The 13,194-nt window shown below is 40.8% G+C and overlaps 1 protein-coding gene across 1 annotated transcript in view; it reads right to left on the reverse strand.

The window, feature by feature from the left end:
* Nucleotides 1-13,194, reverse strand: part of LOC133609791 (uncharacterized) — a 205,355-nt gene that overhangs the window by 62,194 nt on the left and 129,967 nt on the right. Inside the window, exons 10-11 of the mRNA XM_061965742.2 lie at nucleotides 9,916-9,987; nucleotides 9,795-9,830 (exon numbers count right to left, since the gene is read on the reverse strand). Coding sequence (XP_061821726.1) covers nucleotides 9,795-9,830; nucleotides 9,916-9,987 — 108 coding nt within the window. The remainder of the gene's footprint in view (nucleotides 1-9,794; nucleotides 9,831-9,915; nucleotides 9,988-13,194) is intronic.

The raw sequence follows: 13,194 nt of genomic DNA on the forward strand, positions 1-13,194 counted from the left end.
TAAATAAACACAAGACATATATATACTCTATTAGCCACAACACAACCAGGCTTATATTTAATATGCCACAAATTAATCCCGCATAACAAACACCTCCCCCCTCCCGTCCATATAACCCGCCAATACAACTCAAACACCTGCACAACACACTCAATCCCACAGCCCAAAGTACCGTTCACCTCCCCAAAGTTCATACAGCACATATATTTCCTTAAAGTCCCCAAAGTCACGTACGTGACATGCACATAGCGGCACGCACGTACGGGCAAGCGATCAAATGTTTGGAAGCCGCAGCTGCATGCATAGTCACGGTACCGCGTCTGCATATCCAACTCAAAGTCCTCCTGGTAAGAGTCTCTGTTGTCCCAGTTCTCCACAGGCCAATGGTAAAGCTTGACTGTCATCTTTCGGGAATGTAAACAATGAAACACCGGCTGTGTTATCCGGCGCAACAGTCAGGGGGTGCATTCTACGGTGGGGGCGCGTATCCGGCACAACACCTGCCGCAATACACCGCTTCCCACCTACAGCTTTCTTCTTTGCTGTCTCCATTGTTCATTGAACAAATTGCAAAAGATTCACCAACACAGATGTCCAGAATACTGTGAAATTTTGCGATGAAAACAGACGACTTAATAGCTGGCCACCATGCTGTCCCAAAATGTCCTCTACAATCCGTGACGTCACGCGCAGGCGTCATCATACCGAGACGTTTTCAGCAGGATATTTTGCGCAAAATTTAAAATTGCACTTTAGTATTGGCATGTGTTGCAATGTTAAGATTTCATCATTGATATATAAACTATCAGACTGCGTGGTCGGTAGTAGTGGGTTTCAGTAGGCCTTTTCATTGACTTCATAGTTTAGTGCAGAGGTGTCAAAGTCATTTTATCTCAGGGGCTGCATGGAGGAAAATCTGTTTCCACGCGGGCCGAACTGGTAAAATCATGGCAAAATGTTAGAATAATTATGTATATATTATCACACAACTTTAGTATGCTTAAAGTCCGTTGCTATAGTTATTAGCTACTGTGCTCAAGCTGTACTTTTTTTTATCTGTGCAAGGACAAAACTTCTTGTCTTTGTTTTAGCCTGCTAACAGCCAAGGACTTCAAGGACCTCAACGAAGATAAGACGACAGCACGCAGACGAAGCAGAGACAAGGCAAAATCACAAGGTCCCAGCACATTCCGTCACGTATTGTGCGTACTGGAGCTGCTTTGCATGATGTGTGACCACTCCTTTTAGAGGCGGCCTCAGTGATGTTGACTGGGGAACTCCTGAATACATAGGACGCGGGAGCTGTACCTTAGAGCGTAGGGCAAGACTGTGACTAAGTGTGCAGCTCCATTCATTCTCCTCATGAGCTAAATTGAACTCTGTCTCTGCATGATTCATTGTTTCTTGTCTGTTTAATAGATGTCATCAGTGTTTGAACCTGACACGTAATGATTAAAAAATAAAGACAACTTCACAACTGTTTTCTTAGTCTTACTTTTGCCAAAAAAGAACAAGCCCGTTCTGAAAATGACCACATTACAAATAAACCTCTTGGCAAAACACTTCAAGTTAGTTGAAATTAGACTTTGTCCTAATATATTTACAAAGCCATTCAACTTTAAGCACTTCCTGTTTAGCATTTTCATGTTGGCAGTTCCCCATTTAAGACGTGTTTGGAAAAGTAATTGAGTGTTTCCTCAAACTGCCGCATTGGTGGCTGCCACAACTGCCAGAAAACTATAATTTATCGCCATTCAAATACTACAATTATTATATTATCAAAGCAATTGTCAAAATGACACCACAATAGCTGAAATAAAGGTAACATAACTACAAATTCAACTAATGTGAACATGCTAGATTTAAGCATAAAATAAAATAGAACAAACAACAAATGTGAAAACACATTTTTACAATGGAGTTCAGGGTGCGCATCGTGTCGGCAACAAATTGCAAGCACTTCACGGAACTACAAAGAGGATCAAACAAACAAATCTTGCCGGTCCTTTATTTTATCTGTTGGGTGGATAATTTCCAATTAAATATGGTATTGTGCGTCGTTACAGCATTAGTTTAATGCCAGCCACAACAGGAGCAGCTGATTGCTTTCACCTGTGCTGATTGGAGTAGCGGCAGCCAATCCAGAGGGCGCTTAAAGTCAGCTGAACAGTGTGATGTGTGACGTCGATTACGCTTGAATTGCTATTGCGACATCCAGTGGACACATTTAGGACAGCAGTTTATTTCATTAAAAAAATTGCAGTTTATTTAGCGAACACCGGATTCATAATATTAATAATGGATTAGATTTTATATCGCGCTTTTCTATTATTAGATACTCAAAGCGCTCACAGAGAAGTGGTAACCCATCATTCATTCACACCTGGTGGTGGTAAGCTACATTTGTAGCCACAGCTGCCCTGGGGTAGACTGACGAAAGAGAGGCTGCCAGTTTGCGCCTACGGCCCCTCCAACCACCACCTGTCGTTCATTCACCAGTGTGAGCGGCACCAGGGGCAAGGGTGAAGTGTCCTGCCCAAGGACACAACGGCAGCAATTTAGATGTCTATAGGCGGGGAGCGAACCTGCAACCCTCAGGTTTCTGGCACGGCCGCTTTACCCACTATGCCATACCGCCCCCACGTTAAACCTGTTTGCGGGCCTTATACGGCCCATGGGACGTACGTTTGACATCCCTGGTTTAGAGTAATTGCGGCCAATGCACCTTGGGTCGCTAATGATTAAATATGTTATAGCAATCCAAAACATCATTCAAGTTAAAAAAGCACTTGGAGAGCGCAGACCTCTGCCAGGACCTACCGTATTTTCCGTAGTATAAGTCGCACCTGCCGAAAATGCATAATAAAGAAGGAAAAAAACATATAAATCGCACTGGAGTATAAGTCGCATTTTTGGGGGAAAATGTATTTGAAAAAACCCAACACCAAGAATAGACATTTGAAAGGCAATTTAAATTAAATAAAGAATAGTGAACAACAGGCTGAATAAGTGTACGTTATATGACGCATAAATAACCAACTGAGAACGTGCCTGGTATGTTAACGTAACATATTATGGTAAGAGTCATTCAAATAACTATAACATATAGAACATGCTATACATTTACCAAACAATCTCTCACTCCTAATCACTAAATCCCATGAAATCTTATACGTCTAGTCTCTTACGTGAATGAACTAAATAATATTATTTGATATTTTACGGTAATGTGTTAATAATTTCACACATAAGTCGCTCCTGAGTATAAGTCGCACCCCCGGCCAAACTATGAAAAAAAAACTGCGATTTATAGTCCGAAAAATACGGTACCTCCTATTCGAAAAAAGTCCTGAATCCAGATGGTGATTTGGATCCTTATCCCATTTCTGACAATTCCCAAAAATGTTATCAAAATGTACCCATAACTTTTTGAGTTATCTACAGCGGGATGACAGAAACAGACTGAAGCCTCTGGTCAGTCATCCACTCTCTTTGTCTCTGTGGGTGGAGGCGTGACAGCTAGCATACACACACACATAAATGTAAGGTAACAAAGTAGAAATCATCCGATCTGTCATGTTTGGTCTTATCTGCTTAGTTTAGTGTTCATTCCTGTTCCTATGCTCCCTTTGTTGCCATGGACACTAATTTGTTGCACCTGCTTCTGGTTAGTGGTCAGGACGCTCAGCTGCTCCTGATCACTAATCAGCGAGCTATTTAGACCTTCCTCGTTCTCCACTGATTCTAGCAGTCTTGTTCGCAACACGCGACAGTTATGTTTTTTTACTACCTACTCTATTGGTTGACTCCTGTGCCTTTTGGGTTATGTTTATGTTACCTTGAGCTTTCCTAGCACAGACTGGAGAATAAATCGTCATCTTACCTGCACGATGCTTCCTGACGTCCTTCTGCATCCTGGGGAAAGTATGCGCCTCGAACATAACAGGATCAGCCCCAAAATGTAATCACTTGCTGTTATTGCATTTAATGAAACTGAAATGTTCACGAAAATCCGCATATAACTGTTTGAGTTATTTTGTAGAAGACAAACAAACCAACGGCAACGACTACATAACGTCCTGGCGGGGATACCGCATATTTGAAAACCTACAATAAATTAGTCTCCTCTTGTTCTTGTTATCCTCCGAATGAGCAACCCCAAAAAAAACATGTATCATGGTGGCTTGTACTGTGACCCTAAGATGCAGAGAAGGCCGGTGATGTGAAGGTCAGCAGTCTTTTTGTTCGGGACAACTAAGGGAGCACCAGCATGGTCAGGGCAATGGACCAGTGTTTTTAAAAACACGCAATAATTATACCAAGAGTGGATTAGGAGGCACAAATCACAAGAGATAGTAGGATTTGGCACAAAATAACCATTGCAAACATTCTATAAGCACAATGCAATATACCAATGCTGGAGGGAAGCAGCTGCTGGTATAAGAACACCCCTGATTAGTGATCAGGGACAGGTCAGTCTCTAGATCCTTAATCAGGAGCAGATGGAAACAAAGCACTGTGGAGCAGAGATCAACTGGCAGAAGATAGAAAGTGGTAATAAAAAAATAAGAGCGCTAGATAATGGGACAGGACGGCGTGGCTCGGTTGGTAGAGGGGCCGTGCCAGCAACCTAGTCACGTCCGTTGTGTCCTGGAGCAAGAAACGTCACCCTTGCTCCTGATGGGTCATGGTTAGGGCCTCAGTGTGTGAATGGGCAAATGTGGAAATAATGTCAAAGTAGCAATGATTGTCACACACACTAAGTGTGGGGAAATGTGTCCTCTGCATTTGACCCATCCCCTTTGATCACCCCCTGGGAGGTGAGGGGAGCAGTGGGCAGCAGCGGTGCCGCGCCCGGGAATCATTTTTGGTGATTTAATCCCCAATTCCAACCCTTGATGCTGAGTGCCAAGCAGGGAGTGAACGGGTCCATTTTTATAGTCTTTGGTATGACTCGGCCGGGGTTTGAACTCACAAGCTACCGATTTTAGGGTGGACACTCTAACCACTAGGCCACTGAAGTGCTTTGAGTACCTTAAAAGTAAAAAAAGTGCTATACAAGTGTAACCCATTTACCATCTAAAGAAGAACCAGCCAAACACAGAAAATTAAGACGGAAAGTCATGATAGTGTGAGCAACAGGCTTTCCTAGTTACTCAGCACACAGCAGATTGGCCAAGTAGTACAAAGGTAGCGTAAATATTTATTTCTACAGTTTGACGAATATATTTCTTTAAGTAGAAATACATTTTCTGCTTTCAATTTTGTTCTATCTAAATAACATTTGTTAAACATTCGCAATGCTAATTTTCGTTAGCCTGTCAATGGGATCTTCCATTGTATGTTAGCATTAAGCTATTGAAATTAGTGCCAACCTTTTATCCTGTATGGTTCCATTGCTTTTTTCAGTTGATACCACACTGTATTGTTGATTTAACATGATTCCAACATGTATGCGTACTTGGTGTGCTTAGTTTTACAGTACCTTCATCGTGGAGTCTATAATAAGCAACATTAAGTTAGAAGTTGTTTCCATCTGGAATTTGTTTGCCTTTATCTGATGTATCTAATTACTGTTGACCTATCTGTCAAACTAAATTCCAACATTTAAAGAGGGCAGAATAATTTATGAAAATAAACCAGGGATGTACAAACCCCGTTTCCATTTGAGTTGGGAAATTGTGTTAGATGTAAATATAAATGGAATACAATGATTTGCAAATACTTTTCAACCCATATTCAGTTGAATGCACTACAAAGACAAGATATTGGATGTTCAAACTCGTTAACTTTATTTTTTTTTTGCAAATAATAATCAACTTAGTATTTCATGGCTGCAACACGTGCCAAATTCGTTGGGAAAGGGCATGTTCACCACTGTGTTACATGGCCTTTTCTTTTAACAACACTCAGTAAACGTTTGGGAACTGAGGAGACACATTTTTTAAGCTTCTCAGGTGGAATTCTTTCCCATTCTTGCTTGATGTACAGCTTAAGTTGTTCAACAGTCCGGGGGTCTCCGTTGTGGTATTTTAGGCTTCATAATGCGCCACACATTTTTAATGGGAGACAGGTCTGGACTACAGGCAGGCCAGTCTAGTACCCGCACTCTTTTACTATGAAGCCACGTTGATGTAACACGTGGCTTGGCATTGTCTTGCTGAAATAAGCAGGGGCGTCCATGGTAACATTGCTTGGATGGCAACATATGTTGCTCCAAAACCTGTATGTACCTTTCAGCATTAATGGCGCCTTCACAGATGTGTAAGTTACCCATGTCTTGGGCACTAATACACCCCCATACCATCACAGATGCTGGCTTTTCAACTTTGCGCCTATAACAATCCGGATGGTTCTTTTCCTCTTTGGTCCGGAGGACACGACGTCCACAGTTTCCAAAAACAATTTGAAATGTGGACTCGTCAGACCACAGAACACTTTTCCACTTTGTATCAGTCCATCTTAGATGAGTTCAGGCCCAGCAAAGCCGACGGCGTTTCTGGGTGTTGTTGATAAACGGTTTTCGCCTTGCATAGGAGAGTTTTAACTTGCACTTACAGATGTAGCGACCAACTGTAGTTACTGACAGTGGGTTTCTGAAGTGTTCCTGAGCCCATGTGGTGATATCCTTTACACACTGATGTCGCTTGTTGATGCAGTACAGCCTGAGGGATCGAAGGTCACGGGCTTAGCTGCTTACGTGCAGTGATTTCTCCAGATTCTCTAAACCCTTTGATGATATTACGGACCATAGATGGTGAAATCCCTAAATTCCTTGCAATAGCTGGTTGAGAAAGGTTTTTCTTAAACTGTTCAACAATTTGCTCACGCATTTGTTGACAAAGTGGTGACCCTCGCCCCATCCTTGTTTGTGAATGCATTTCATGGAATCTACTTTTATACCCAATCATGGCACCCACCTGTTCCCAATTTGCCTGTTCACCTGTGGGATGTTCCAAATAAGTGTTTGATGAGCATTCCTCAACTTTATCAGTATTTATATCCACCTTTCCCAACTTCTTTGTCACGTGTTGCTGGCATCAAATTCTAAATGTTTATCAGTTTGAACATCAAATATGTTGTCTTCGCAGCATATTCAACTGAATATGGGTTGAAAATGATTTGCCAATCATTGTATTCCGTTTATATTTACATCTAACACCATTTCCCAGCTCATATGGAAACGGGGTTTGTACAAAGTGTAACCTGTGTTACATTGTAGTAATAAATGCAGCAGCAACAATTGAAAAATACAGCAGAATTATATAATATAACAAAAAAGTTATGTTGATTGTATTTAAATATATGTAAAACATTATCTTAGCCTTTTTAAAACAAACAAAAAAATTGGTTCTTCTAAAATTGGTTAGCTGATGTTCTTCCGGTTACATGGATGTATAGCATGCGTGTAATAATACAAGCTTTGCAGAGACCATAGCAACACAATCGGTTCGAGCCGTTTTAAAAAAGGTAAATAATGTTTTTGTACGTGTAATCTTTGTTTCCAATGGGAGGTTCTGGTGGAACTAGGGCTGGACGATATATCGAATGTACTCGATATATCGCGGGTTTGTCTCTGTGCGATGTAGGAAACTACTATTTCGTGAGTATTCGAGTATATGTTCTCATGCAGTTGCTTTTAACTGAGGGCATTACACTACAGGCTTTTCTCACTCTTTCTTGTCTCTCCTTCTCACAGAAGGATAAAACAAGCGCACCTTCTTACATACGTCACATACTGTCGCGCGTGCAACGTCATACGCCCTCGCCGAGCAGAGAGGTAGCAGCATGGGTAACGTCAGCAGTGGCAGGTGGTGCAAGCGGAGCGGTGCGAGTGGTAATACGAGAGAGAGAGGGTGCCAATCTGGTAACAAATGGAGGAAGAATAATTAATTTCCAAGAAAAACAGCACGGGGTCCATCGTCTGGCGGTGGTTTGGCTTCAAGCGGGAATATGTCGAACAGACAACCATAATATGTAAAGTATGCGGCAAAAGCGTTGCTACAAAAAGTAGCATCACTTGCTAGAGAATGAAGAGTGCTTGAAACTCCGCATGTCAACATCTCCGGCCGGTGCCACACCCACAAAATGCCGAAGCAACCAGCACTGACCCAATTCTAGCCTGGCGTCTTTCATTTCCACATCAACACCGTATGAAAAAAATAGTCAACAACAGAAGGAGATAACGTCCGCAGAAACCTACCACATAGCGAAGGACATACACTCTTTGATTTCCTATTATGCAGCTCATTTTTATTTGACAGTTATTTAAATATCTTGTGTGACATATGCACAAAAGTGCACTTTATTTGTTTTAAAATATTGTAGTGGCGTTCTGTACAAAAAGTGCACTTTAATTTAGTGTTGTTTTGATATGTCATCTTAGTGACATCATGCACAAAAGTGCACTTATGGCTTGTTTTAAAATGTCTCTGACAATCTTGCACTTTCTGTTTTGAAATGACATGAATGTTTGTGCCACTGCTTAATAACTGTTTAATAAATACAGTTTTGGTAAATTGACTTAGTTGTGATTTCCTTCTCTGCATGAAAGTTTAAAATGAGCATATATTAATGCAGTATGAACAAGAATGTTTTATTTTAGACACAAAGAATCATCATACTGCTGTGATTATATGCATCAAGTGTTCATTCAAGACTAAGGCAAAATATCGAGATATATATCAAGTATCGTGACATGGCCTAAAAATATCGAGATATTAATAAAAGGCCATATCGCCCAGCCCTAGGTGGAATACTTTGACGTTATTATGAATATGAGTACAGTATACAGTATATGCCTTGCATTATCTTTACACCATACTTGCCAACCCTCCCGGATTTTCCGGGAGACTCCCGAAATTCAGCGCCTCTCCCGAAAACCTCCCGGGACAAATTTTCTCCCGAAAATCTCCCGAAATTCAGGCGGACTCAGGTCCTCCACAATATAAAAAAGCGTACCTGCCCAATCACGTTATAACTATAGAATGATGGAGGGCGAGTTCTTGGTTTCTTATGTGGGTTTATTGTTAGGCAGTTTCATTAATGTCCTCCCAGCGTGGCAACAACACACAACAACAGCAGTCACTTTTTTGTATACCGTAAAGCAGTTTGTTTGCCGTAAACAGCAATGTTGTGACACTCTTAAACAGGACAATACTGCCATCTAGTGCATTTGATGAAAGCACTTTTGTGTGTGCCACACAGCAATGCATCATCAGAGACCGGGTGTTCAGCATGGTTCGAAAAATAGTGACAGAGAATAGAACAAGGATGGACAATTCAACCCTTAACTCAACAATGAGTAGATGAGTATTATGTGTGTGTATATGTGTAAATAAATGAACACTGAAATTCAAGTATTTATTTTATATATATATATATATATATATATATATATATATATATAGCTAGAATTCACTGAACGTCAAGTATTTCTTATATATATATATATATATATATATATATATATATATATATATATATATATATATATGAAATACTTGACTTGGTGAATTCTAGCTGTAAATATACTCCTCCCCTTTTAGCCACGCCCCCAACCACGCCCCCGTCCCCCACCTCCCGAAATCGGAGGTCTCAAGGTTGGCAAGTATGCTTTACACATATAATGTGTTGTCATGAAATGTTGTCTTGGCTTCATTCTTCATAACATGTTACTTCTCCGGCAGGGATAACAACAATGAATTAATAGTTAATTATTTAATTAATTAGTCTTGCATAAACTCCTATGTCAACAACTAATATGAGGATATTAAACATGAAAAGCATCATACCTCATTTCCTTTTGGGCCTGGCTCTCCCAACTCCCCCTGGAATACATTCATGTTAGTACTAGAATATAAAATGGGAAAAAAAGACTACAATTTGCATTGTCTGTGGTGTGTTTGATCTTACCTTGTGCCCTTTGTACCCCGGATACCCAGGAGGACCTGGTAGTCCTGGTAAACCTGGTTCCCCTGTGGAGCCCTGGAAGGGTGAAAGGTATTTAAGTGGTGATGTTTAGAAATTGAGGAATTATTAGTGATGGTTCATATAATACTGAAACATCGATGCGTTATAAGACAGAAGGACTGATACTGTGTTCTTTGATGTGTGTGTCAAAAACAGTTATATTGCTAACCATTTATTATATTTTCAGGTCAAAAGTTATTTTGTAATCCAGCAGATGGCCCCATTATGAAACACCAACACAGTATAAGTGTGATGTCTATATCACCGCGGTGATGTTTCCCCATCACTAGGATTAATGTCTGTTGACTTAATGGTCAGAAGAATTGAATCCATTCATTGATAGTGTGTAATTGATTGATTAATCGTAGCTTGAAGCAACTGAGGCAAACCGGCGGAGGCGCTGTTAATTCTCTCGATTTGTTTGGGGTCGAAATAAAAATCATCAGCTGCAGCGTTGCCAGACGTATGAGAATGATCGTATTTCTACAAACCCCGTTTCCATATGAGTTGGGAAATTGTGTTAGATGTAAATATAAACGGAATACAATGATTTGCAAATCCTTTTCAACCCATATTCAATTGAATGCACTACAAATACAATATATTTGATGTTTAAACTCATAAACTTTATTTTTTTTTGCAAATAATAATTAACTTAGAATTTCATGGCTGCAACACGTGCAAAAGTAGTTGGGAAAGGGCATGTTCACCACTGTGTTACAGGGCCTTTCTTTTTTGACAACACTCAGTAAACGTTTGGGAACTGAGGAGACACATTTTTTAAGCTTCTCAGGTGGAATTCTTTCCCATTCTTGCTTGATGTACAGCTTAAGTTGTTCAACAGTCCGGGGGTCTACGTTGTGGAATTTTAAGCTTCATAATGCGCCACACATTTTCAATGGGAGACAGGTCTGGACTACAGGCAGGCCAGTCTAGTACCCACACTCTTTTACTATGAAGCCACGTTGATGTAACACGTGACTTGGCATTGTCTTGCTGAAATAAGCAGGGGCGTCCATGGTAACGTTGCTTGGATGGCAACATATGTTGCTCAAAAACCTGTATGTACTTTTCAGCATTAATGGCGTCTTCACAGATGTGTAAGTTACCCATGTCTTGGGTACTAATACACCCCCATACCATCACAGATGCTGGCTTTTCAACTTTGCGCCTATAACAATCCGGATGGTTCTTTTCCTCCTTGGTCCGGAGGACACGACGTCCACAGTTTCCAAAAACAATTTGAAATGTACACTCGTCAGACCACAGAACACTTTTCCACTTTGTATCAGTCCATCTTAGATGAGCTCAGGCCCAGCGAAGCAGACAGCGTTTCTGGGTGTTGTTGATAAACGGTTTTCGCTTTGCATAGGAGAGTTTTAACTTGCACTTACAGATGTAGCGACCAACTGTAGTTACTAACAGTGGGTTTCTGAAGTCTTCCTGAGCCCATGTGGTGACCGTAGATGGTGAAATCCCTAAATTCCTTGCAATAGCTGGTTGAGAAAGGTTTTTCTTAAACTGTTCAACAATTTGCTCACACATTTGTTGACAAAGTGGTGACCCTCGCCCCATCCTTGTTTGTGAATGACTGAGCATTTCATGGAGTCTTACTTTTATACCCAATCATGGCACCCACCTGTTCCCAATTTGCCTGTTCACCTGTGGGATGTTTCAAATAAGTGTTTGATGAGCATTCCTCAACTTTATCAGTATTTATTGCCACCTTTCCCAACTTCTTTGTCACGTGTTGCTGGCATCAAATTCTAAAGTTAATGATTATTTGCAAAAAAAAAAAATGTTTATCAGTTTGAACATCAAATATGTTGTCTTTGTAGCATATTCAACTGAATATGGGTTGAAAATGATTTGCAAATCATTGTATTACGTTTATATTTACATCTAACACAATTTCCCAACTTATATGGAAACGGGGTTTGTACTTCAGATGGCTTCCTCTATTTCAACCGATGCGTCTTACCTACACAATCATTTTCAGCTTCTCCCCCCAGGTCAAATATTTGTATTTCAAAGAGGCAAGACAAAACCGTACAGATGCAATTTTGTCCCAGCTGACATAATAGAATCAAACAAGTTGTAGCGAAGCCGGCAGCGTTTCTGGGTGTTGTTGATAAATGGCTTTGGCTTTGCATAGTAGAGTTTTAACTTGCACTTACAAATGCGACGACCTGTAGTTACTGACAGTGGTTTTCTGGATTGTTCCTGCCCATGTGGTGATATCCTTTACACACTGATAATAATAATAATAATAATAATAACTGGGATTTATATAGCGCTTTTCTAAGTACCCAAAGTCGCTTTACATGTAGAACCCATCATTCATTCACACCTGGTGGTGGTAAGCTACTTTCATAGCCACAGCTGCCCTGGGGTAGACTGACGGAAGCGTGGCTGCAATTTGCGCCAACGGCCCCTCCGACCACCACCTATCATTCATCATTCAATTCACCGGTGTGAGTGGCACCCGGGGCAAAGGGTGAAGTGTCCCGCCCAAGGACACAAAGGCAGTGATTTTTGGATGGTAAGAGGCGGGGAGCGAACCTGCAACCCTCAGGTTTCTGGCACGGTTGCTCTACCCACTACGCCATGCCGCCCCAATCAAATTCTAAAGTTAATGATGATTTGCACAAAAAAAAAAAGTTTATCAGTTTGAACATCAAATATGTTGTCTTTGTAGCATATTCAATTGAATATGGGTTGAAAATGATTTGCAAATCATTGTATTACGTTTATATTTACATCTAACACAATTTCCCAACTCATATGGAAACGGGGTTTGTACTTCAGATGGCTTCCTCTATTTCAACCGATGCGCCTTACCTACACAATCATTTTCAGCTTCTTTCCCCAGGCCAAATATTTGTATTTCAAAAAGGCAAGACAAAACCGTACAGATGCAATTTTGTCCCAGCTGACATAATAGAATCAAACAAGTTGTAGCGAAGCCGGCGGCGTTTCTGGGTGTTGTTGATAAATGGCTTTGGCTTTGCATAGTAGAGTTTTAACTCGCCCTTACAGATGTAGCGACAAACAGTAGTTACTGACAGTGATTTTCTGGAGTGTTCCTGAGCCCATGTGGTGATATCCTTTACACACTGATGTCGCTTCTTGATGCAGTACTGCCTGAAGGATCAAAGGTCACAGGCTTAGCCGCTTACGTGCAGTGATTTTTTCAGATTCTCCGAACCTTTTGATGATAAT

This window comes from Nerophis lumbriciformis, linkage group LG07 (assembly GCF_033978685.3).
Source record: "Nerophis lumbriciformis linkage group LG07, RoL_Nlum_v2.1, whole genome shotgun sequence".
NCBI lineage: Eukaryota > Metazoa > Chordata > Actinopteri > Syngnathiformes > Syngnathidae > Nerophis > Nerophis lumbriciformis.